Raw genomic sequence first — 23024 nt, 5'->3', positions numbered from 1 at the left:
ACGCGAGATGGTGGCAGTTTGGCTCTGCCCTGATTTATTACCCTGGGGCAGATGGCAGGGCAGCCAGTAGTAAACGCCCCCGCCATGGGACTGAACTAGGTGGGTGAAGGGTGACCAGGTTTCCAGCACATAGTCCAGGAGCTAGAGGAAGAAAGGCTGTGGGAACACAATGCTGTGCCCAGTGACGCCAGCAGCCCTGTCTCTGCCTGGCCCTGCGACCCCCAGAGGGAACAGAGGCTGATGAGAAACAGCACTGCTCAGGAGCAAGGTCAGGGCTCGGACAGGCATAAAACCTGCGTTTCTAATCCCTAGCCAGCCTCCACTCCCATGCCCTTGAAGCTCTATCCTCTGTATTAACCTTGGCTGTGTCCCCGACTGGCTTCTCCCAGACTATATCTCAGTGTTCCCATCTGGAGCATGAGTGACTCCTCCTGGCTTGTTCCATGACAGAGCCAGACTGAGGGTCTTCATGCCGCCACCATCCAGGTCTCTGTCATTTCAGTTATCACCACCTCCTCCATGAAGCAGGCCCTGATTTAGTCCAGAATTGACTGCTTTCTCCTGTGGGCTCCCACAGCATGGTACAAGCCCTTCCATGAGAGCGTGGACCTCAACTGTTCTGCATCAGTCATTTCTGTATGTTTGCGTCCTCCTCTTACCCAAAGTGGTGCTTAATTCTAATCAAATGAGTGAGCGAGTGAACTGTGATGGGCAGGGCAAAGAGCCCTGGGCTAGTTGTAAAAGGGACCTGAGTTCTAGTTCTGACTCTACCATTGTGTGACATTAGATCCCATCCCTCCCGCTCTGTGGGCCTCAGTTCCTAAACTTTTTGCTAATGTGTCTACTAATGAACATCCTCATCTAATGATGGGAAATTTGGTGTTTCTTGATAGAAACTCTAACTGGAGAATTTTCAGGCACTGTGGTTGGCAGCAGGGGAAGGATTTAAGGGCAGGGGGAGACTTTTTAGAATCCCTTAAGTGAGAAATCTCTTGTCAGATTACAAGAGTGTTTATTACGCGTTCATATAGGCCTTGGAGCTCTTTCATTCTTCTTTCAGTTATTAGAAAATATTCATTGAGAATTTATTATTTGTCAGACACCTTTCTAGATGCTGGAGTTACAAAGGTGTTAAAATAAACACAGTTTCTGCTCTCGTGGAATCCATGGTCTTTAGGAGAGAGATTATTCTCATCACAACATAAACGTAAAATCCTAACAATGTCTAGTACCAGTCAGGGAACTCAAGGAAGTTACACTTGAGTTGTGAACTGAAGGCTGCACAAGCAGGCAACGAATAGCTGAAGAGGGAAAGAAAAGCGTTCCAATGGGAATAGCACGTGCAAAGGCCCTGAGGAGAGAGAGAACATGGTGAGAATAAGGCCCTGAAGAACACCCAACGTGGCTAAACAGAGATGAGAGGGAGCGGGGCAAGGAACGGGCTGGAGAGGCAAACGATGGGAAGATCTAACACGTAGGCACTAAGTGCTGAATGCATTTAATTCTCGCAACTGCTATATGAGGTAGTACCGTTATTACTCATCTTATAGGTGTGGAAACTGAGATGCAGGACGATTCAGAAAGTAACTTGCCGAGGGTCATGCTGACAATAAGTGATGAAGTCAGGCTATGAATTTAGGCAGTATGACCCAGAACTCATTACATAGCTGACTCGAGTGTCAAAAGCTACAAGTTCTTGAACACCATGCTATGTTCACCCTAAGAGCAGTGGATAAACAGGTTAAGGAGAGGAAAATGATGTGTTTTATAATTAGATACGTTTGCAAAGACACTGTGGCTGCAGTGTGGCCTAGCAAGGACTTGGGAATGGTCCACAGTCACATGGCGTATACCAGTTAGGAAACCATGGCATTAGAACTAGCTTGGACCAGGGTAGGTGGGCATGATGGAGGTAGAGAAGATTGGATGGGGTTGAGAGAAATTTAGGAAATAAAATCCTCAGGACTGAGTTATGGGTTGGATATGAGGAGTGAGGGAGAAGGAGGTTTCTGGAGGCCTGATGAAACGTGGGGTACAGTGGAAAAGAACCAGGATTCCAGAAGGGTCAGGGAGACCATGAGTTTGAAGACCTGTTGAGTGAAGGGTTCCTTTGGGATATCTCAGGGCTGACATTAAATGACGGGTGCATTGATGGACCTGGGTGAAAGATTTGTGTGTTATTTGTACTTGGTAGTTGATGTCACAGGTATGAATGAAAGTAGGCAGGGAAAAGGGTAGAGAGCAAGAAGACCCAGGACTCCACACTTTCACGGACCAGCAGCGAAGGAAGAGTCTGCAGAGGACAGTAAAGAATAGAGGCCAGAAGGCAGGAGGAAGCCTTCAGGTGTCCCTGCAGTGAGGAAGGAGAGTGGTGAGGAGGGATGGTGAGCGCTGGTGGTGCTGCCGCTAGGGCAGGTACGATGCAGGTTAAAACGCAGACGTGCAACAATGGGTACCGTTAGTGGAGAGGGACGGAAATCCAGGCAGGGATGGATGGATGATGGGAAGTAGGGAGATGAAGGCAGTGTAGTACATACAGCAGCTGTTTTGAGGAGGTAGGCTGTAACGAGGGGGAAAGGGGTGATTGCTGGAGGGGAATGAGGACAAAGTGAGGGTTTTTCTCTCCTCTCTTCTTTTCCTTTCTCTTCTCCTCTCCCCATCCCCCTGCATCTTATTTTCTAATTATGGGAGAAAGCTGACTGTATTTAAGGCACAGAGGACTCCGTTGAGAGGAAGGGCTAGTCAATGCAGGAGAATTCCTCAGAGGACGGGGGCACACGGGAGGGGGAACCCAGCACTGGAGCGAGGATGGGGAGAAGGAGGGCGCGTGTGGAGTCCACAGTTTCTCCGCTTGGTGTCGAAAGCTGAGAGACTTTCTGTGTGGTAACTGTTATCTTCTTGGACAAGTAGGAAGCAGGGACTCTGCTGAGAGTTGGGAATGGGAGGGGTTTTGGAGGGGTTTTGGAGGTGTGAGGAAAATGGAAAAAGTTTGAAATAATTATGGAAAGCGGAAGGCGGGAAGAAGCTGTTCAGGGATGCTAAGAGGATTTCTGGGAGGAATGAAGACGTTGAATGGCTGGAGATCACGACTTTACGGGAAACCAGTTTGCCCTGTTCTCTGCTGCTCCTACCGCCACCATAGCGCTTGGCTGCTTGGGGACAGATGCAGGGACATTGTGTGGCTGGTGTCATGCAGGACTGAGGTGATGCCAGAGGTGGTGATCAAAGATGAGGAACAAAGGGACTCAGGATTCTAGCAAAAATGTTCTCGAATGATGGACTATAAGGTGGATGTGGGAGAGAAGTCAAGGCAGGACAGGATGGATGAGCTGGGAGGAAGCAGAAGACCACGGACGGGCGAGGAAAAAGAGCGATGATGGTGGGAATAGTGGAAGCGTGAAGCTGGCAGGAAGACAGCCTGTCAGGGGTGGGACGGTTGAGATGGTCTCTTTGGAGGGGGAGCAATTACAAGTGATGAAAAATCCAGAGTAGGATGTGGGGGGAGATGGCTGAGGTGGCGTAGGGGGCAATGCCGCTGGAAGGGGGGTACTCAGAGAACTGGGGAGTCAGGGTGCTGGCTGGGTCACCGTCTGCGTGGATGGTGATGTCAACCAGGAGGATGGCAGAGGGTCCGGGGCGGGGCGGGCGGGGCGAGGGGTGGGGGAGGACGGCTGCAAGCCAGAAGCCATGGCCTTCGATAAATGACGGGGCAGGAACTTCAAGTCCAGTAACGACAGCAGCAAGTGAGTGTGGGGAGAAAGTCTGAGGCATAAAGCAAGGGCCTAAAAGGAGGAAGGTCTCCCAATGTCCACGTCACCCTGGGAGGGGAGTGGACCAGTGTCCTTGCAACACAGGAGGAAACCAAGACTGAGGAGGTTAAGGTGTCGTAATTCTCAGCTGGTAGGTGGCAGAGTGGACAATGTCATCTCCTGCGTTACCTGTGAGTTCAGCTGCTGAGGTGGTGGGTGCTCTGCCCAGGATGTCACATCTCTCTATCTTGAGGTCCTCTGCTAATGGAGAGTCAGTTAGGAATCAGGACAGTGACTTAAGAGTGATGATGTTTCTTTTCTCACCAACAGGCCCTCGCAAGATTGTGACATGTTATGGTTCAGGTGACTGACCATCCATCCTTCCTCTCCCTCACCTTTCCCCAAACTCTAGAGCAGAAGGAGCAAGGAGCAGGGACAGAGTAGGCGGGGACATGGAGTCGGCCTGGAATCTGCATCAGAACGCGGAGTTACACCAGCGCCTTTTACTGAGCATCTACAATGTGCTGTGAAGAACTTTATAAACAAATGTGCTTTATTCTCTCCGCAGCCTTCCGTAGTGGGTACTCTCATCCCCACTGTTCAGAGGTAGAAGCCAAGGCTTCAGAGAGCTTAGGGACGGGCAGGTTGAATGTTCTACCTTGTGACTCCTGGCCCTCTCTGTGGCTGCGGGTGTCCGAGGTGACTGGCAGAGTCAATGGGATTCACTCTTGACTGAGACAGGGGTGCCGGGCTGTGGCTGAGCTGCAGGGAGTACTGCCAACCCCACAGAGCTCTCTGTGGGGGGAGGAAGCTTTGTAAGCTTCACACCCAGCTGTACTTTTGGACCCCCAATGCAGTGCACAGGACCCTCACGTGTAGTTTAGGTCAAAACTCAGCGCTTTTCTATGACACAGGTGGGGCCAGCGGTCCAGCCAGCAGGGCTAGGACCCTCTGCGGACCCAGGCACCCTCCCCTCCCCGCACCCGTCCGGCCTCCTGCGGGTGTGTGCAGCGGGCCCTGAGAGCAGCAGGGGCATCAGTCAGTGTGAGTAAAAAGTGCGAATCACCTCACCAAGAGAGAGACACATAACAACATGAGGCCGCAGTCAAATTTAGACAAGAAAGTTGCCCAGAACCAGAGGAGAGGCAAGAAAGTCAACTTCTGAGAGGATAGAAGGATCCAGACTTAACCATTGTTTCTCCTGACAACTCAGAGGCTGGGGGAGGGGCAGCTGGTCCTTGCTCTTTTCACAAGCTTCTCTTAATCCACCTTCTGCACTCAACCCCAGGGGGTCGTAAAGTCCTTAAAGGATTTTCCAAGGGAAGCAGAGCCAGCCCTATCCTGCAGCCTGAGGCCTTGAGGGGTGGCCAGGAGAGAGACTCGGGGTTTTGTTTTCAGGAAGAACCGTTTAGCATCAGCGCTGGCGGGTCAGGGAGAATGCCCTGCGAGGTGCTGAGATGCGACCCTGGGGCAGTTGGCTCTGGCATTTTAGGGTCCTGTGTGTCCTGACCTGTTACTCTTCCACTTCCACTGTCAGGGTGGGGAGAATCTGGAAGAGGAGGTGGTGCCGCCATGGGTCTCTTCTCTCCCAGCGTGGGACTTCCAGTGCCCTGGGCTGTGGAGTGGGAGGGAGACTGGCTAGGGACCCTTATCAGGTCATCTCCCAAGCCCTGCCAACCCAGGGCTCCCGTTTTTTCTCACAGAGGTTCCCAGGATCCTACGTCTGGGCCCCGGGCTGCGTCACCTAGAGGTCAGGGGAAGTGGAGCAGACGGAGGCAGAGGGAAGAGTTGCGTGGTCCCTGCCCTTTCCCAGTGGGGTTTGCCCCAGGAGAAGCATAAATCCACTCAGAGCCTGGCCCTCGTGCCTTTCTTCAGATCCCACGGCTGAGTGTGTAGAGTGGAGGCAGGGGGTTGAGGGTGGTCTCTAGATGGTGGTGTTCAGGGTTTCTCTACAAATGGCCCCCAATCCCATTTTGTTCCATGATGGCCCCAAGGAGATGTGGGTGTTGAGACCAAGGCTGGGAGCGGCCAGCGGAGGTCAAGGGCAGAGGGAGAGAAGGCTGGTAGCAGGAAAAGCCTGATTTGCGCTGCTTTGAGACAGTCATGGGTTTATTCCTGGCCATTGTTAGTTTAATAGATAACCCTTGCCATGACCACCGTCCTGGGGAACATGATAAAGAAGTGAAAATTGGACTTCTCAAGGCTCAGAGTTGGGGAGCCGAACATCTTTGGGCTGGTCCTGCTTTTGTTCATTAAAAGCAGATGGGGAAGTAAGGGAAACATTAAAAATGGACATGTCTTTGTTCTACCTGTCCTCCTCCCCGTATCACATCTAGGGCCCCAGCTGGGTCCTTGGAGGAATTTTTTAATCAGATGGGGGCACCGAGCTCAGGAGAGATGAACAGATGGGTCCTTGAGAGGGAAAGAAAGACCTACAATGGAATTTAATAAGCAGCCAGGGCTGCCTCGTGTTACTCCAGAAGAAGGAACTACCCGCATTGCTCCGGGGAGGCACTGGGGCTGGGACCCGCAGAACCTTGGAGCTGGAGGTGGGGAGAGAACCAAGTGTCTTTAGCTCTTTGTTCTAGGGACTTGGGGGAACAGGAATTCAGCCACAGGGTTGGGGTGATCCCAACCAGAGGCCTGCTCAAGGAGAAAGCAAAGGCAGGTTACAAAGGTTTTCGCGCCGCAGGTGCCCCGGCGAGCATGGAGAGCCTGGTCAAAGGGCGTTTCCGAAATGAGATGCATCCAGAGTAGTGGAGCCAGACGCCATATCCTGAGGCATGACAGACAGACGCAGCACAGACTGCTTTTCCCTAAACGGCATCAGAGGTCTGTTTCATTATTAAAAAAAAAAAAAACAAAAACGCTTAAACTGGAAGTTACCTTTTCCAGAGGAGGTCATGACAGTAGAGCAGCTCAGGGGAGTGTGTGTGGATGGTGATGGTGATGGTGATGGTGATGGTGATGGTGATGACGATGATGATGATAATATAATGATGGGGATGGTGATGGGGATGGTGATGGGGATGGGGATGGGGATGGGGATGGGGATGGGGAGGGCGGATGATGTAGGGATGGTGGTACTGATGGGAAGGTGACAGGGGTTTGTGTGCTAAGATGTCACCAGCAGAAGGAGAGCTGTGGTGGGGGAGGGCTGTTAGGGAAAGTGGTTGAATCCCAAGAACCCAAGTCCCAGGATGGACCCTCCCTCCTTCCCTCCCTCTCTCCCTTCGTTTCTATTTTCTTAATCAGAAAAATAAATGCTCTAGTTTTAAAAACCAATAGAACTAAAAGGCTTATAATAAAAACTCGCAGACACCAGTCCCGCCCCCAGCCTTGCAGAGCAGGGGCTACATATTTCAACTCTTGCTATTTTGCTATTGTTGGCCATCCATATTCCTAAAAGTTACGCTTCTACTGCCATTTCTTAATTTTTCTATTTTATACCTTATTTATTAATCTTCCTTCTCTCATTCTCTGTCCCTCTAATTTTGGCAAAATCAAGTCAATATTTGCATTACTATAATTATTGTTCACTGGGTATTATGATTACATTTCCTTTCTTGTGTCATTTTTGGCTTTTCATTACGTTCATCATTGCCCGCCCCGCCCCCCCTCTTTTTTCTACTCTGTTTTTCTGTGATACTGTGAATTCTGCCCAGGTGCTCCAAACCCTCTCTCCACCCGGGGAAATGTCCAGTGGGATTTTCTCCTGGAGGCCCTGTGCTCCCAGATGGGCTGCACACTGTTGTTTGCACACTACGCCTCTCGGCTCTCCTCTGTGGCTCTGTGTCCGGGCTCTGAGGATTTCCTTTCTCCGTTTGCACCTTTGTTAAGGAAGTGCTCCCAAAGCTTGCTGAGGGTGGGTGCATGAGAAGTAAACATTTCCAGTCCTGGCATGTTTAAAAGTGTTTCCATTTGACCCTTGCTCTAAATAATTTGGTTGTGAATAGAAGTCTAGATTGAAATTTATTTTCCCTCTGAAATTGGAAATCGTTTTTCCAATATCTTCTGATTTTAACAAATCTGGTGCAACTCTGATTCTCGACTATTCTATGGCTTCATCTCTAGGGGCTTTCGCCACCTTTTCTTTATCTCTGGCGATGGACATTTTCCACTCGTGAGCTGGGCACTCAGTAAACACCCTCAGTCTGGAAATTCACATCCTTCCATTCTGGGAAATCATCCTGCATTAATTATCTGGCCGTTTCTTCTCTCCCATGTTCTCCTTTCTCTCTTCTGCAACTCATACTGACAGGATGTTACAGCTTCTGTTTATTCTTTAAGTTTCTTCTGTTGTATCCCCCGATTTCTTTTTGTTCTACCTTCAGAAAATTTCCTTAACTTTATGTTCTCTTTTATTTAAAAAAAATTTTTTTTCTCCTAAAATTTAATATCCAAGTCCTTTCTGATTCTTTAATTATTTCTATATTTATTAGATCCATTACTTGTTTTATGGATGCAAAATTTTTCTCTCATGCCCTCTTTTAATTACAGTCTAATTTTAATTACAGTCTAATTTTTAAAATTGTTGAATTTTAATTACAGTCTAATTTTTAAAATTGATGTCTCTGTTTTCTGTGTTTATTTGCTTTGGTATCCTCTTTCAAACTAGAGGCTTTCTCTGACGTCCTGGCCCCTTTGTTCTCTATGGTTAAGAAACAGGTGAGTGGCCTAGAAACTCAGTGTGCAGGCCTAGGGCTCCCAGACGGGGCTATGAGCACCCCACTCTAGATGGGGGCTCTGAGCTGGCTTTTCTCTGGGGCACTACCATAGACTGAATGTTTGTGTCATCACCCCCGCCCCCCAAAACAAGTCGTATGTTGAAATCCTAACTCCCAATACGGTGGTATTTAGAAGTGGGGTCTGAGGGAGGTGCTTAAGGCATAAGGGTGGAGCAGTCATGAACGGGATAAGTGCCCTTATCACAGAAACCCCAGAGAGCTCCTTTCTCCTTTCTGCCATGTGAGGACACAGAGAGAAGACGGCTGTCTGTGAACCAGGAAGTAGGCTCTCTCACTGAGCATCGAGTCTGGGGCCCCTTGGCCTTAGACTTCAAGATTCCAGAAATGTGAGAAATAAATTTCTGTTGTATATAAGCCATCAGTATGTGGTATTTTGTTATAGCATCCTAAACGGACTCATCCAGGCCCCCTCCAGTGTTAGTATCTGAAGGTGTTTTCTTTGGGGCCTTCTCTGTCCTGCCTGGGGAGGCAACACCTTACTGCCTACGTTCTGGGAACAAAGACTGGGACTGAGCTGTGGTCTCACCCAGACAGACTCTCACATAATCTCTCTCTTTTTCGGCCACACTCTTCATCTCCATCCTCACTGTGCTTGTGTCCCCATGACTAGAGGTCTCCACTGTGTCCTTAAGAGAGGAAGCCTCTAGATTCTTCCCAGTGGGCTAGTGGGACAGCCAGCTGTGTTGGCTGAGGAGAGGGGACACGGGAAGTCTAGCTTCTCCATATACAGATTTCCAGACAGCGCCACCCCCCGCCCCCTGTTTTCAGCCCAAGATTCATCCCAGACACCTCCAAGTACTGAGACTTGGTCCTGGGGGTGAATCAGTCATGTCTCCTCTGTGCCCCCTTTGCTGGCTTTGATGTGTAGCTTCCTGCATTCTGCCAAGCCCTTCGTTTAATTTCATCTCCAGAATCTGGTGTCATTTCCCATCTTCTGTGGTCTCTTCTCCCTTCTCTTTGTCCTTGAGGGTTTGTACCTCTTTTGTTCCTTTGCTGTCGTCTTTTAAGAGGCATAAGGAGTAAGCACACATAAATGTGTCAAAAGTGGTACTTTTAAATATTTTGTGAAGGTAATATATCGAAGGGACAATTGTGAAAACTATATTGGACATGGGCAAGCAAAACCTGAGAAGGTGATGAAAATGGGGGCCATTATGTCTTGGCTCTCCCAACAACCAAGACCAACCCCTGCTCCCAGGCTCTCTGCTCTGAGCCACACATGGGAATGTGTTGGGCTCTGATGCCTTTAAACCGGAAGAAGGCACTGAAGGGGGCGGGGCGGGGGGGAGAGCATGCTGGCATTCCTTGGACTTGACATCTGTCACTCCCTGTGACCAAGTCTGAACTTGGGAAAGCTGCTTCCAGAGAAAAGAGACAGACGGTCAAAATTCAGATGTCTTGTCTCTGGTAGGAGGTTTGAGGGGAGGAGCCCTGCTCTAGCGATTGGTGACTTCACCTGTTTTGTGGTTAAAGAGTCTGGAAAGGGACAGGGTAGAGTTACACTGGCTGCCAGACCTTTTTCCCAAGACACATCACTCAGGAGGAAGGTTGGCTCTGTCCCACAGGGGCTCGGGGAAAAGGAAGGGCTGTAGTGTATAGGAGGATTGTGGCATGCAGAGTTAGAAAGTGAGTCTGACTCTTGGCACTGTAACTTTTCAGCTATGTGACCTTAAGCACACCACCTAATCTCTTTGAGCCTCCATCTTCTCTTCTGCACAATGGGGATGCCCACTTCATGCAGTTATTGTGAGTATGAAATGGAGTAGCCCTGTGCTTGGCACACTAAGGGACTCAAACATTACTTGTTATTCTATTAAGAGTGATATTAAAGAGAAAAAAAAAGAGTGATTCGAAAACCAGAAATCTTCCTGCATCCCTCCCAGCCCTGCCTACCATGTTCCTTTGCATGGGGGCATGAGACCAGCTCCCTACTATTGTAAGAGACTTACCCAAAGGGGTGCAACCTGGAAAGAGCCCCTCTTACCTCCCCTTCCTCCAGTGAAGGATGCCTGGGCCTTCCTAGTTTCTCTCCCCCTCAAGACTGTCCAGAGACCCCAGGAAGAAGTGGATTTTAGTGTCCTTAGGCAGGCCTACTTCCAGGTCTTTGGGCTCTGGTGCGCTGGATCTTTGAGCCCACCCAGAAAGTCTGGAGTGGAGGATGGAAGCCTCTGGGGCCAGTAATGTCTGTAGCCCCTCACAGCCTCCTACCTGCCCTGCACTCTTCCTCCAATCCAGGGAGCAGGTTCAGAGTCAGGCTGGGAGCCCCATGAAACCAAAGATCTCTTCCCAAAATGTGGGGCCAAGAACTACAAAGTGCAGAGTCTCAGAGGCAGCAGTTCTGGGACAAGGGGCCTGGGACAGAGAGACCCAGCTTCTCCGGCTACCTGCTGAATCAGCTAGAACAGATATCCTGGAGGCACTTGGGTTGCAGTGGGAGCTGATAAGTTTTGAAATGTAGTTAGAAGGGCCCACCTCACACATGGTTACACAGACACGTCTATGAACATGCAAGCAGTTTCTCATATTTACCTCTCTCACATACACCCTCTCATATGCCTACAGTCTGCTTCTTATACCAGAGAACACATTTCACTCTCATGCTCCTGAAGCAACACACACACTCCCCTACCTCCTATCTGCCTAATCCTAAGGTTGTGAGGAGGGGTTAGAGGGGTCACAGGGAATTTTATAAAATGAGGCTGGCTAAGAGCAGATTTTAAAGACCTATCAACCTTTTCCTACCATACAGTCTTCATCAGGGAAAGACTGGTTCGGGGAGTAGGAGAATAGCTCACTTAACAGAATGGATGTTGGGTTTATGACTGCTCTCCCTGAGATACAGACCCCAGGCTGTTTGGGAGGGGGTGATACCCTTCCAAATAAAAACAGCATCCCCTGTCATGCCATGTTATGACATGAACTCACAGCAGTATTGATAATTTAAGAGATCCTGGAGGACGGTTTCAGGGTAGAAATGGACTGGAGCATGTTGTCATGTTCCCATGGCAGCCTATCTCATTGCCATAGCAACAAGGACCTGCCTCCATTCTATGGCGACCTGGTTTCCGTAATGGGTGGAACACTGTGGTACTTCCTGAGATGGTGGTGGGTCCCACAGTCCTTATGAGAAAGAATATCAACCTGGACCAAGTAGGGGTAGCTCGAGGCTGTCAAATAGGGCTAGGTTTTCTCTTGGGTAGAAGGGTGGACTTCTTGGAGTTTCTCTGCTGACAAGCTCTACTCCACCCTGTAGCAATTCCAACTCCCCAGCTATTGGGGATCCCTGGAAATGTGCACACAAGGCAGACTGACCTTTCCTGATATCCACCACAGCTGACTTAGATGGCAAACGCTGCCCTCTCAGTGCAGTGGGGGAGCCCCGCTCTGGCGTTCGAAGCCTGATTAGGCTTGCCTCTCATGGACTGTGTGCCTTGAGTTATTTATCTTTCTGAACCTCAGGGTTCTCGCCTGTGAAAATGGAGATACATGTCCAGCTCCCTGGGGGGTTATGAGGATGCAGAGGAGTTAGGGATACACGTAAAGTACTGACTCCATCCAGGGCTTGGCGTGGGGAGGGGGAGGATGAATGGCCCAGTCCACTGCTGACACCCCTTGCACTTGGAGTAGAGCTTCAGTGCCTTGAAGCTGACCACTCAGTTCAGATCTGACTCTGAGGCTGGGGTGATATTAAGCCTCGATGACCAGGGCAGTGGTTGGCATCATCCTCCAAATTAAGCTGTCCAACTGGCGGAAAACTTCCCAGGGAAAAGGGGAGGTCCTTAAGCTGTCTGCCTTCCACCGGCCTAGGTCCGAGCTACTTAAAGTATGTGCCGTGGCCCACGCCTCTCTGCTAAATGTTTGTGATGCATTTGCAGTGAGATAAGTCTAAAAAGGAAGAAGATATCTTTGGAAAATTTTATGGAAATTTGATATTGCTGAAAACACCAAGCAGCATCTAATTTGTTTCTTTAGTTATTTTAAAATTTTTCTGTGTGTGTGTGTGTGTGTGTGTGTGTGTGTGTGTGTGTGTGTGTGTGTGTTAAAAGTATTGATCTGCCCCAGGCTGAAGAAACCTGGTCCTTCACCACCTCAAGTTTGAAAAGCACTGTCCCTGAGAACACTATCGCCATCTTAGAACTAGCTCAAGAGCCCACCGAGGAGAGAAGGGAAACAGCCCCATCGGTGCTGCTTGCAAAAATCACTCACGAATCGCACGCGGGCGAGCTGGCAGCACTTCCTTTATTGCTTCAGGACAGACGCTCCAGGCCCCCTCCCCTTGCCGGCCCCCAGCCCCGCCCCGCTTGCGCGGGGCCACCAGGGGGGCGTTGGAAGTCTCTGTCCCTAGGCGCCATGCCGGGGCGCCGCCCGCCGCCGGCCGTAGCGCAGGCCGAACGAGTTCCACCTATAGGCCGACAGGTCCTTCTCCCGCTGCACCAGCGCGGCGCCCCGCGGGGCGGGGATCAGGCGGCTGCGGGGCACGCACAGGCCTAGCCGCCGGGACCCCGCGGCGGTCGCGGGGTCCGCGCACCGCAGGCTCTGTTCCCAGTGGGGCTGGAACGCCAGGGGGCCGAGTCGCTGGCCTAAGGACAGAGCCACAGGGAGAGGCCGAGTGAGGCGGGGCCAGGAGAGGCGTCTCGGAACACCCAGCGGCTCCCAGCCCGGGCCCAGGCTTCCCTTTGTTCCTTGACTTCTAGGAAGCTGAGAGCTCAGTGCCAACTGGGCACCGCCAGCACCGGCAACTCAGCTCTGCAGCCAGGCCATTTCCTGCTCCCTCCGTCAACAAAGCTTTGATTTCGACTTTTCCAGAATTATCTTCAATATCTTTTATATTAAATTACTTCCTTTTAGGAAGCAAACAGGCTGGAGTGTGGAAAGAAAGAAAACAGCTTGGCTCCCTGCCTGGCTCTGCGGCAGGCTCCCCCACTGCACTGTGGGCGGGGAAGTCCCCCCCATGTTCATTCCTCCCTTTACCTCAGAGTGCTTGAACCAGGGTCTCGCACGCAGTAATAAATGCTTGTTAACTATATAAAAGCTAATGAAAACTTGTGGTTACAGAAGTCAAGAAAGTGGAACCCAGGCCATTGTGTCCCTACGCCCTCAATAACTATGACCCCCTAATAAGCTATGTAAGGACTCAGTGAGGAACGGAGAATTATGGGGGTCACCCTAACTTGCTCATCTCCCCACTCTGGGTGTAACCTTTCCTCTTCCTACTGAGGGTTGACAAGGTTAATTTGGAAGGCACTTCACAGGCAAGGCTCATTAAGTTCACTCTAAGTTTTGGCAGTAAATAGTGCAACTAGCTCTGAGTACACAATGACCCCAGCCAATTGTGGTAAGAGATTAGTGGAAATGGAGCCTGATGTGTGAGTGGGTGGGTGTGTGTGTTGGGGGGGGGGTCGGCGGCTGGCTTTGAGCCCTGCTCTTCAGTGCCCTGGAGTTGTGGGGAGGAGGCGTGTGGGCATGGCGGGCGTTAATGATGATCTTCTTGGGAGGCGCTGCCTCTTAAGAAGAGATGGGATGGGAAGATGCTTCCTTCTCAGTTACACTGGCTGTCTCAGCAGTAGGATCACTGCTCAGGCTACTGTCTATGGCCTCGCCTAAAGCCTTTTGCCCAAAACAGCCAACAAGCTCATTGTCCCCAGGGCAGGGGTGAGGTTATTCTCACCCAGAAAGGACACCCGATCCCAGGAGAGAAGACAGTCTTGGCAAAGGACATACAGGGCTAAGTTCTCTGTTTTGGGATATCTTACGGGCACAGTGATATCACATGTGTTGGTATGCTCCGTGCTCCAAGTTCCATAGCTGGAGGAACTGTGGTCCATAGAGACTAAGCCACAACTCTCATTTGCCCGGAAGGCTGACCACCAAGCAGTGTTGAACTCACAACATCTGACTTGGGGAGTAGCAGCGTTCCAGCTTGTGCCACTCAGAGACACACTTTCAGGGAGCTTCCACACCTGCTGAAGTTCTGCAGCTTCGAGTGACTTTGGGGAGATATCTACATATTTGGGCCTAGGTTTCTCCAGCTCATCAGTAACATAGTGAACTCACAAGGTAAATGGGATCTGTCCTTTATTTAGTTTTTTTTTTTTTCCTAAACTCCCCATAAAGGGACTGAGATCACTGATGAAAGAAATTTGCATAGTAAATTTCTTCCCAACAGATATACAGAGAGGTGGTCAGTGTGGAGCAGAGAACACAGTGTGAGAAAAACCATGAAGGAGCTTGCTAGTTAACAAGCACCTGAACCTAGGTGAGCCTGCTGATGCTCTTAGCAGTGGTAAGCCATCCCTAACCTGCAAAGTTAATGGGGGCCCTAAATGAGTTGCATGTGCCAGTCTTGGGTTTCTGTTAAAGACGTTGTTTAACTCACAATAGACTAGCCATAATCTGAAAAATGTGGCAAATCTCATTTTGCAACAACCCACGTGCTCCTTTCCACCCTTTTCCCCAGACAACGCCTACCTGTGGATCTAGGATTCTCCATGGGTGCCACCTTTTCTAATGTTTCCCTGAAGGAGATGGCACAGAGAAAAAGCATCAGCTGCCAGGAAACAATTCTGTTCATCTTGGTGAGAAGGCTCAGGTCCTGGAAGTTCCTTGAGGCTGATAGAGAGGGAGGAGAGGGAGGAGGGACTAGGTCAGGCACAGGTCTGGGCTGGGTGTTGGGGCAGAGCCCAGAGTGAAGGGAGGAGGAAGCCCCTGCCCTTGGAGGCCCCTGGTGGAGGGATGAGTCTGAGCGGAGGCATCATGGAAATGGAACTGAGACCACTTACACAGTATAGTCAAAGCTGAACTCATGCTAGGTGAGAATCATCAGGGAGGGCTTCCTGGAGGAGGCGAGGCCAGTAAGGTTAGGAAGGAAGGAAAGATCCCTATTGGTGGAAGGGGCAGGACTGCTCAGGTTGGAAAGTGGCCAGAATTGAGAGGAATGCTGGAGAAATGGGGGATGAGATATTACGTGTAGGAGTGAGCAAGGAGGGTTGGAGTGAAGTGGCAAGGAGTTCCACCGCATGGAGGACATTGAGGTTTAAACATTCTTTCTGGAGCCTGGTCACTGCCCTCCATGCTGGGTTCGGCATAAATCCACGGTTTTCTGTGCTCCACTCGCCCCATTAGAATGTGCCTTCTTGGACCTGGCCCATTTCCTTCCTGCTGTAATAAAAACTTAATTCTTTTTCTTTTTCATGGAAAAAGGAAGAAAGGCAATCATCTTGCTCTCTCTCATAGCCTTTCACAGCCTGAAGACCGTCATTAAATTGTCCTATTGCCTATAATTCAGGGAAGAGAAAACCTTTCTGTGATTTGTCAGGTCAATTGTCTCCGTATTCTTTCTCTGTGGGCTCCGAGAGGATATGAATTGAATTGACCTCATTATTTTGGCTGCTGAGGTGGGAGCTGTGTACCCTGACCTTCACTTCACTCTGTTTCCCTTTGCCCTCTCCTGACCCTGCCCATCTCTTCCAGCTCCCAAGTCTAATTTCTCTTTTAAAAAATCATTAGGCACTTGGGGATTGTCCAACAGACATGATTAAAGACAAACTGATAGGGAAGCAGTAGAGCTTCAGGAGGAGCCATGAGGGTGTGGGTGCCAGATCTAAGACTTGGAGCCACTCTGGGCTGCGGGTGAGGGGCCAGTAGAGCTGTCATGTGTGCGCATCAGCCCCATCCATCCCTCTGTCCTTGCCCCCGCTCCCCATTCCTTCCTTGCTCTCTCCAGTATCCAGTATGGAGTGGAGGGGAAGAATTCTGAAATGGGATCGGGAAATTCAGATCCGGTCCCAGCTCTGCCCACCCTTGCTGGGAGACCGGAGCAAGTCGACCCCATCTCTGGGCTCCATCTGTGAAATAAGAGCATTGGGTCAGACTGACCACCGACTGTCCCCTCAGATAGCCACTTATCAGTGAAGATTTTGATTCTGTGACACTCTGAAATCCAGACCATGGCTTTCTGCATTTGCCTTAAGGCCTGGGGCAGGGCGGGGAGTAGAGGCAGGACCGATCCATTAGAGAGAAGAGTGTAAAATCATTTTTTTGTGGCTTTGGATCATGGATGCATAGGGTCCAGGTTAGTTCAGAAATCATTCCTTGAGCACTGACTGGGTGCTGTGCTAGGTGCTGGGGTACACAGGTGTGCTAAGACACAGGGATGCTGCCCAGCTCCCAAACAAGTCTAGCACAAGAAATTGAGTCCTAAGCAGACCATTTTAAAAGAGCAACGTGAATGATAGGCTGGAGGCCTGTGAGTATACAGGGGGCTGTGGGAGCCCATGGGAACCCGTCCTAGAGGGTCTAGGCAGATTTTCTGCAGGAATCATGCGGACAAATAAAGACTTACATGGAAGGCAGGCCAGCCAGGGCTCAGGGTGGAGGGAACTGCAGGCCCTCTAGCCTCCCGGGAGGCTGGGGCTTTGCTGGAAAGACAGTGAAGAATCTAAGGCAGTGGCAGGAGGGGAATGTGTGTAGACTTGCATTTCAGATGGAGCATTCTGGATGCTCTGCAGAAGCAGGAAGGGGAGTGAGGAAGAGGGCAGTGGGCAGGCCGTGTGGTTACAAGGTCGTGCTCCTCCTGTGCTCCTCTCGCCTCCCCGCATTGCCTCCTCCCCATCATCGTACTTACCATGGGCACCATGTGAGAGTTCTGCTTTTCCCGTTGCTTGTCCCCAACACACACACACACACACACCCCAACCCTTAACACATGTAATAGAAATGAATTGTTAAGAAAAGAACTGTCGGCTTCCAAGGGGCCACAGTGGCTGTCCTGCTGTAGCAATTTTTGCGGCTCCCTGACCCCAGGGGCTTTTGTGCCTATTGAGTAGCAGAGATATTCCAGGCATGGCCACAAAGCTTTTGAAGTGGGGTAAATTCCTGGGGTGAACTTCTTAGTGCAGTGGGGCTAGCAGGGTGCAAGGCACTCTTTGGTTGGGTTTGTATTTGCCATGCATAAGTTGGGGGAACTACTCAGAGGAGCCTTGTTGAGCCCGTGAGCTCTCAGGGGTTCCCCAGCTCCCTCCGAAAGCTCCTGTGGCCTCTAATCCCACCCACAGATTGCATTTATTCCTGCCACAGTAAGGGGAGTCCTACGGAAGGTCCTGGCTTCACAAATAAAGTAAAAGTCAGTGTATTCACCCAGACATCCTAGAAAATCCAGTCAACCTGGTAATCAGGACCGATCACGCCCTCTTTGCCTGCCTGAGGCACATCAGTCAGTCTCAGAACTAAGTTCCCGCTCCCAGCTGAGCCTCGATGTGTCCGGGTAGACCCCTCCCCAACTGTGGACACCGCAGCGCTCCTACCTGGCTCTGTCCGGTGGGCTAGGAGCTCCGCAGGGTCTCTGGAGATGACACTACTTGGCTGGGTGAACACCCGGAGGGAGGGGAGCTGGGCTCCTGGGCTCACTCTTGCTGGCTCTCTGATTGTGTCCCTTTTATAAAGCCCAGAGTGACGTCTCAGGCATAGATCCCCCTCTGCCTCCCTCTCCCTCCTCCTTAGATCCCCTCAGAGAGCACAAACCGCCATCGCCCGTCTCCTGGCTCTTATGACTAGAATCGGCCTCTTCCTTCCCCTTCAGAAGCCCTCCAAAGCTGCCTTTCTTTCTGATTCCTAGTTCTTTCCATCCTCCTCACCCGCTTTCCCCTCAGACCCACTCAGCGAAAGACCCATTCTGCCCCCAAACAATGTAGAAATGGACTCTTTGAGGAGGGGGCGAGGGGGATAGTGTGAAATGTTCTCCCTCCGGACAAGAGCCCCGGACACACACAGTGTGAAGGGAGCATGATGAAGGGGAGGAGGGCGAGGGTCCGGCACAGCCGGACCCAGGGGCTCCTGTCCCCTGTGTGCTTCCAACTCTGGCCAGCTGGCCTTGGGTCTCAAGGGGACTCCTCGGCTGTGATCTGTGACTGGAGTGGGAGTTCTCTCCTTTTTTCCTTCCTTCCTTCTTCCCTTTTTCCCCTAAACAGTTACTGAGCACTTTCAGCTCAGGGTTTTCAGGTAAATAGAATGGTCAGATGGGTGAGACAGGCCTGTTAGCAGCTGGCTAGGAAGGCGGAATACAATGGTACCCCTAGGAGGTGAATGCACCTGGGAAATGCTAAGGGACCTCTGAGGCGGAGGAGTGACTTCCAGGGGGAAGCTTATCCGAAGCTTCCAGGGCCCCACCTTTGTGTCTGTGGCAACTGTGATCACAGCATTTTGTAATTGCTGTGTACCCCACTATGAAGGCTCCTTCCCTCTGCACCCCCAGCACCCACTGCATTGCTCAGTAGAGACATAGAGGGCCCTCAAAAGTATTTACTAAATGTGTACATTGCCATGGACTCTCGTTTCCTTCTTGGGCCTGCAAGAACGCTCTTTACTCTCGGATGAGGGGCTCCCCAGGACAGACCGTTCCCTCTGTCAGACTGTGGCTCTCTGAAGGCACCGGCTACGTCTCTACCTGCAGACAGGAAGCTCTCCCAGCACAGGCTCTTCCTGGTGGCTTCACTGTGCAGACATCTCCCTAATGGTTGGGAAGCATTTCCTGCCAGTACACAGGGTTGATACTTATCACTTGTCTAATGCCTCCTGTGAACAGGGGCTTGGAACACATTATGTCACTCAGGACTTTCAAATACCAGGAATAAAATGAGCCTATGAGAGCAGGCCTGCCCCTCATCGAGTCAGGAGATGGACTTAATGGGCTGGAAACACTAACTTTGAACCACAGACACACTCACAGCTTGCGGATTTAATCTTTGCTTTTCTTCCTGTAAATACAAGATGGGATGTGATACCAGCCCCAGTGCCATCTCTGTGGGACCCTGGATCTCCACTCCCAACAGTCCTGACAGCCTCTTGAGTTGACTTGGGGATTTGAGGTCAGTCACTCTGCTCCATCCTTCCTTCTGGACTTGGAGAGATCTGAGTGTGTTGGGGAGATGAGTCAGTGCAGTGCGGGGGCTCAAGGGGGTGACCCCATTTCCTTTCCAGCCCCCTCAACCAATGATCCATGTTCAAAGAGCTCATCTCTGCTGTTCAGACCATTGAGCTGGTGCCTTGAAGCCTCTGGAACAGCTGTGGGAGCCAAGAATCATTATTCCAGACAAAGAGTAGAAAGCAGACTCAATATCTAGGTTATTACGAAGCTGGCCTTGAGAGCTGGGAGCAGTGCCAAGCGCAGATATGGAGAGGGGGCTGCGGGGATGTGCCCAGCTGGCAGGCGCATCAAGGCGCTGGCTTCTCGGAGAGCTTATGTTCTGTCAGGTGCTTCAGAGAAAGGGCAGGGCAGACACTGGGGACGACTGCACCAATCATGCCCCAAGGAGAGAACAGAATCTGCCACCTGCTTTTCCTGCTGTCTTGGGCTGTCACGCATTCTCTCCATGTCTGGGGTCCAGACACGGATGGCTCCCCAGAAATCTCTGGCACTTTCTGGATGGGTCACCTAGACTCTCTGAGTGTTGGTTTCTTTGACTTTAATAAAGAGCTATTCATAGCCACCTTCCTCTAACCCCGCCCTTTAGGCACAGCTGCTTATGGGTCCCCTCACCTCATCTACTCTTGTCATATGGAGAATTAGCAGGGAGGGGAAGGGGAGCTGAGGCAGGCCAGCCCGGGGAAGGGGGGTACAAGGGGAGATGGGTAAGGTCAACTGCACCTGGGGGGCAGTTCTACAAACTCCTTGTGCTCCCCTCAACCCAAGGCCCCATCCCAAGGCCCTACCACCAAGCCACAGGCACTTACCGAACTCAGGAAAGGGATGTTGAAGGCATTGCCCAGGAAGCCAAAGGCAACAGGGAAGAAGCCCCTAGGAGCAGAGGGGTGGAGAGGGGTCAGTGTTGGCCTAGGAGGGGATGATAGAGGGAGTAGCAAGGCTGAGGTCCACAGAAAGGCTTCAGCTTTGGCTCCCAGGAGAGTAGGCCGCTGGGCAATGGGAACAGGCTTGGTTCTGTGCGGTAGATGTTTTAGAGGCAGCCGAAGTGAGTGGTTAGAATGAAGACCCTGGGGTCAGACTCCATAGGTTCAAATCTTGGCTCTATCAGTTACTGGTGCTCTATAAGCTTGGGCAAATTCTTTAATTTTTCTGGCTCTGTTTCTAGCTATAAAAAGTGTTTAAAAATAGTATCTACATCCTAGGGCCTTACACAAAGAAATGCTCGAGAAATGTTTGTTTTTATTATTGTCACTGTCTCCTCCTCCCCAAATTGGTTATCACCACGGCTGCAGGTTCTCTGGGCTCCAGGCAGGGCGAACTCCCTCCTGCCTCAGCCCTCTATTCCCATCAAGCACGCCCTGCAGGGCTTGGCTGGGGACAGAGTTGTGATCTTTCAAAGGGCTCAGAGGCACTGGAGGTGAGCGTGGGAAGGGAGGGGCGAGGGAATCGGAAGTCTGAATGCTGCCTGAGCTTTTTCCTTTCCTTGGGTTGCGATTCCCTGAGGTTCACTGCATCCCTGAGGTCGCTCATATCTCTGATTTTTTTTTTCTGCCCTTACAATGCTGCCGTTTTTGTCCAGGTTGACTTTGGGTTTGAACTACTGAATCTGCAGTGGCCCTGGCCACAATCCTAAGCCCTCAATAAATGATCACTGTTGTCAGAATTTGTCGTCCCTACTGAACTGCAAGTTCCTCAAGAAGTTTCTCCGTGTTTAGAGCCATGTCCCCAGACCTAGCCCTGCACTGGGCACACAGTCGGTGCTTTTTATATATTTGAGTAAATGACTTTGAAAAATGAATAAATGGATGACAGTGTATGCGTGAGAAAATTTCATTTCTCGAGGATACACTACATGAAGTCTATGAGGTCTTGGCATTCAGGCTAATCAGGATATTTTCGAGGCTACATTGAGCAGACTGTGGGCTCCTATGGGAACCCAGGGCTTCCTGACCTCAGCTCCTTCCCATGATTCCATGGCTATGATTCTCCCAGCCCCGATCATCCCTATCCCACCCCTGTCCTCCCCACAGCACTCCAGAGACACTGGAGTCTCCCCTCCTCCTCCCGCCTTCCCTAGTATCGTTTCCTTTCTTCTCCTTAAGCGCCTTCCAGTCTTCTCTTAGACCCATCCCTTAAGACCTGTCTCTAGTCCTGCTTCCTCTCGATCACACGCTGGCCCTGACGGTGCCTACCTGTCTTCCCTGAGTCACACCCTGCCTTTCACCAGGGCCAGGCTGTCATGCGACAGGACGAGGGATGTGGATCCAGGAGCCAGAGACATGCTACCTGTGAGAACTCAGTCGGGGGCAGCTTCTCTGAGCGCTGGTTTCCTCATCTATAGAGGACAGTGGGTTGTGGAGATGACAAGGTGAGATGATGATGGTGCATGTGCAGAGCCTGCAAATGTGAGCCCAGTGCCCTTCCTCCCCCCCGGATCATTCAACTTGAGTGTGGGCCTTGTGTCTCCTCCCTGGTGACTGGGCACATGGCGGTGCTCAATGTTTGCTGATGGATGGGCAGATTCTTCCAAACTATCCTTCAGCCTACTGTTGGAGGGACTTTTCCAAGTGTTTGCCTGATGTCCCTCCCCATTTTCAATCCTTCCATGGCTCCTGTCTCTTGCAAGATCCGTCTGGCTTGTGCACACCCTACTGGTCGGGCTGCCCAAATCTGGTGGGCTGATCTCAGCTACTCAGAGACTCCAGTAGCCTGTCCAGGGGAAAGGGACCTGCACTCACTTGAAGAGGCTAAAAAATCCATAGGTTTCTAGAAACATGCCCAGGAGGGGCCAGCGCAGGAGCACGATGACCACGCCTCCCAGGAAGAAGCTGGTCCCCTTGAGCTTGTGTCTCTGGAAGAAGAAGGAGAAAGTCTTCTTCAGGCCAATGATGAGGGAGAGGCCGGTCAGGAACAGCAGCTGTGGGAGAGGGGAGGGGCATGAGCACAAACACAGCGGTTCCCCTCCCCATTCCCGACCCTGGGGGTCAGGGGCCAGGCCCGAAGCCACAGTCAGGCATGGGGCAGGACTTGCCACCCAGTCATGTGGCAAAATCCCAGAGCCTTAAGTAATTTGAGCTGGTTAGGAACAGAACTGCCCAGAGGCAGGGGGCTGGACAAGGAGAACATTGAAGGTCTGTAGTTTCTCACCCCATTCAACCCAACTTCTTGGCTCCCAAGCACTTTTTCACGTGTGACTTCATTTCTCATCACACCTCCCAAGAAAGATAGGACAGATAGTGAGATTCCATTTTAGGAAGGTGAAGACCAAGGCTGACATAGGTTAGGCAGCCATACCCAGAATCACATGGAACTGTCAGGGTTCCACTGCCTGTGGAATTCTGCTCCAAGCCCTCCATTGTATGGTCCTGTCGCTGTCTTCAGCTTGGCTCCTAATAATCCCTTATGAGTGCCCAGGCTCCCATCAAATTCAGCTATGGCTTTCATCCAGCATGTTTCATCGACCTGGAAGTGCTTTATGCACCACCACACCCATTTTCCTTTCCAAATTCCTTCTCATCCTTCTCCAACTGGGTATGCTCTCTTTCCTCCAAGGATCTTGTTTCATATTAAATATGTCTTATGGTGACTTTGCCACACCCCTATCTTCCT

At 51.0% G+C, this 23024-nt stretch overlaps 2 protein-coding genes across 2 annotated transcripts in view; both read right to left on the bottom strand.

Annotated features, from left to right (window-relative positions):
- Nucleotides 1-11643: 11643 nt before the first annotated feature.
- Nucleotides 11644-15068, bottom strand: KISS1 (KiSS-1 metastasis suppressor). The gene is made up of 3 exons (XM_025040489.1): nucleotides 14966-15068; nucleotides 14045-14097; nucleotides 11644-13213 (listed from the first exon to the last, which is right to left on the bottom strand). The coding sequence occupies exons 1-3, from the start codon at nucleotides 15066-15068 to the stop codon at nucleotides 12839-12841; spliced, it is 531 nt and encodes a 176-aa protein (XP_024896257.1). The 3' UTR covers nucleotides 11644-12838.
- A 4448-nt stretch (nucleotides 15069-19516) lies between these two features.
- GOLT1A (golgi transport 1A) overlaps nucleotides 19517-23024 on the bottom strand; it is a 13320-nt gene continuing 9812 nt past the window's right edge. Inside the window, exons 3-5 of the mRNA XM_006922871.1 lie at nucleotides 22154-22332; nucleotides 20225-20288; nucleotides 19517-19555 (exon numbers count right to left, since the gene is read on the bottom strand). Coding sequence (XP_006922933.1) covers nucleotides 19517-19555; nucleotides 20225-20288; nucleotides 22154-22332 — 282 coding nt within the window. The remainder of the gene's footprint in view (nucleotides 19556-20224; nucleotides 20289-22153; nucleotides 22333-23024) is intronic.

Source organism: Pteropus alecto, unplaced genomic scaffold, assembly GCF_000325575.1.
Source record: "Pteropus alecto unplaced genomic scaffold, ASM32557v1 scaffold359, whole genome shotgun sequence".
NCBI classification, from domain to species: domain Eukaryota; kingdom Metazoa; phylum Chordata; class Mammalia; order Chiroptera; family Pteropodidae; genus Pteropus; species Pteropus alecto.
The sequence above is the reverse complement of the archived record's forward strand: the minus strand, read 5'-3'. Positions and strand labels throughout refer to the sequence as shown.

Excerpts from the sequence above, each read along its gene's own strand:
- KISS1 (XM_025040489.1), bottom strand. The coding sequence starts at position 15,068 with ATGAACAGAATTGTTTCCTGGCAGCTGATGCTTTTTCTCTGTGCCATC. Across the intron at positions 14,098-14,965 it reads GGAGAATCCTAGATCCACAG|GCGAGGCCATAGACAGTAGC; the intron begins GTAGGCGTTGTC and ends AAAAGGCTTTAG. Across the intron at positions 13,214-14,044 it reads CTACTGCTGAGACAGCCAGT|TTGGCACTGAGCTCTCAGCT; the intron begins GTAACTGAGAAG and ends GGCGGTGCCCAG.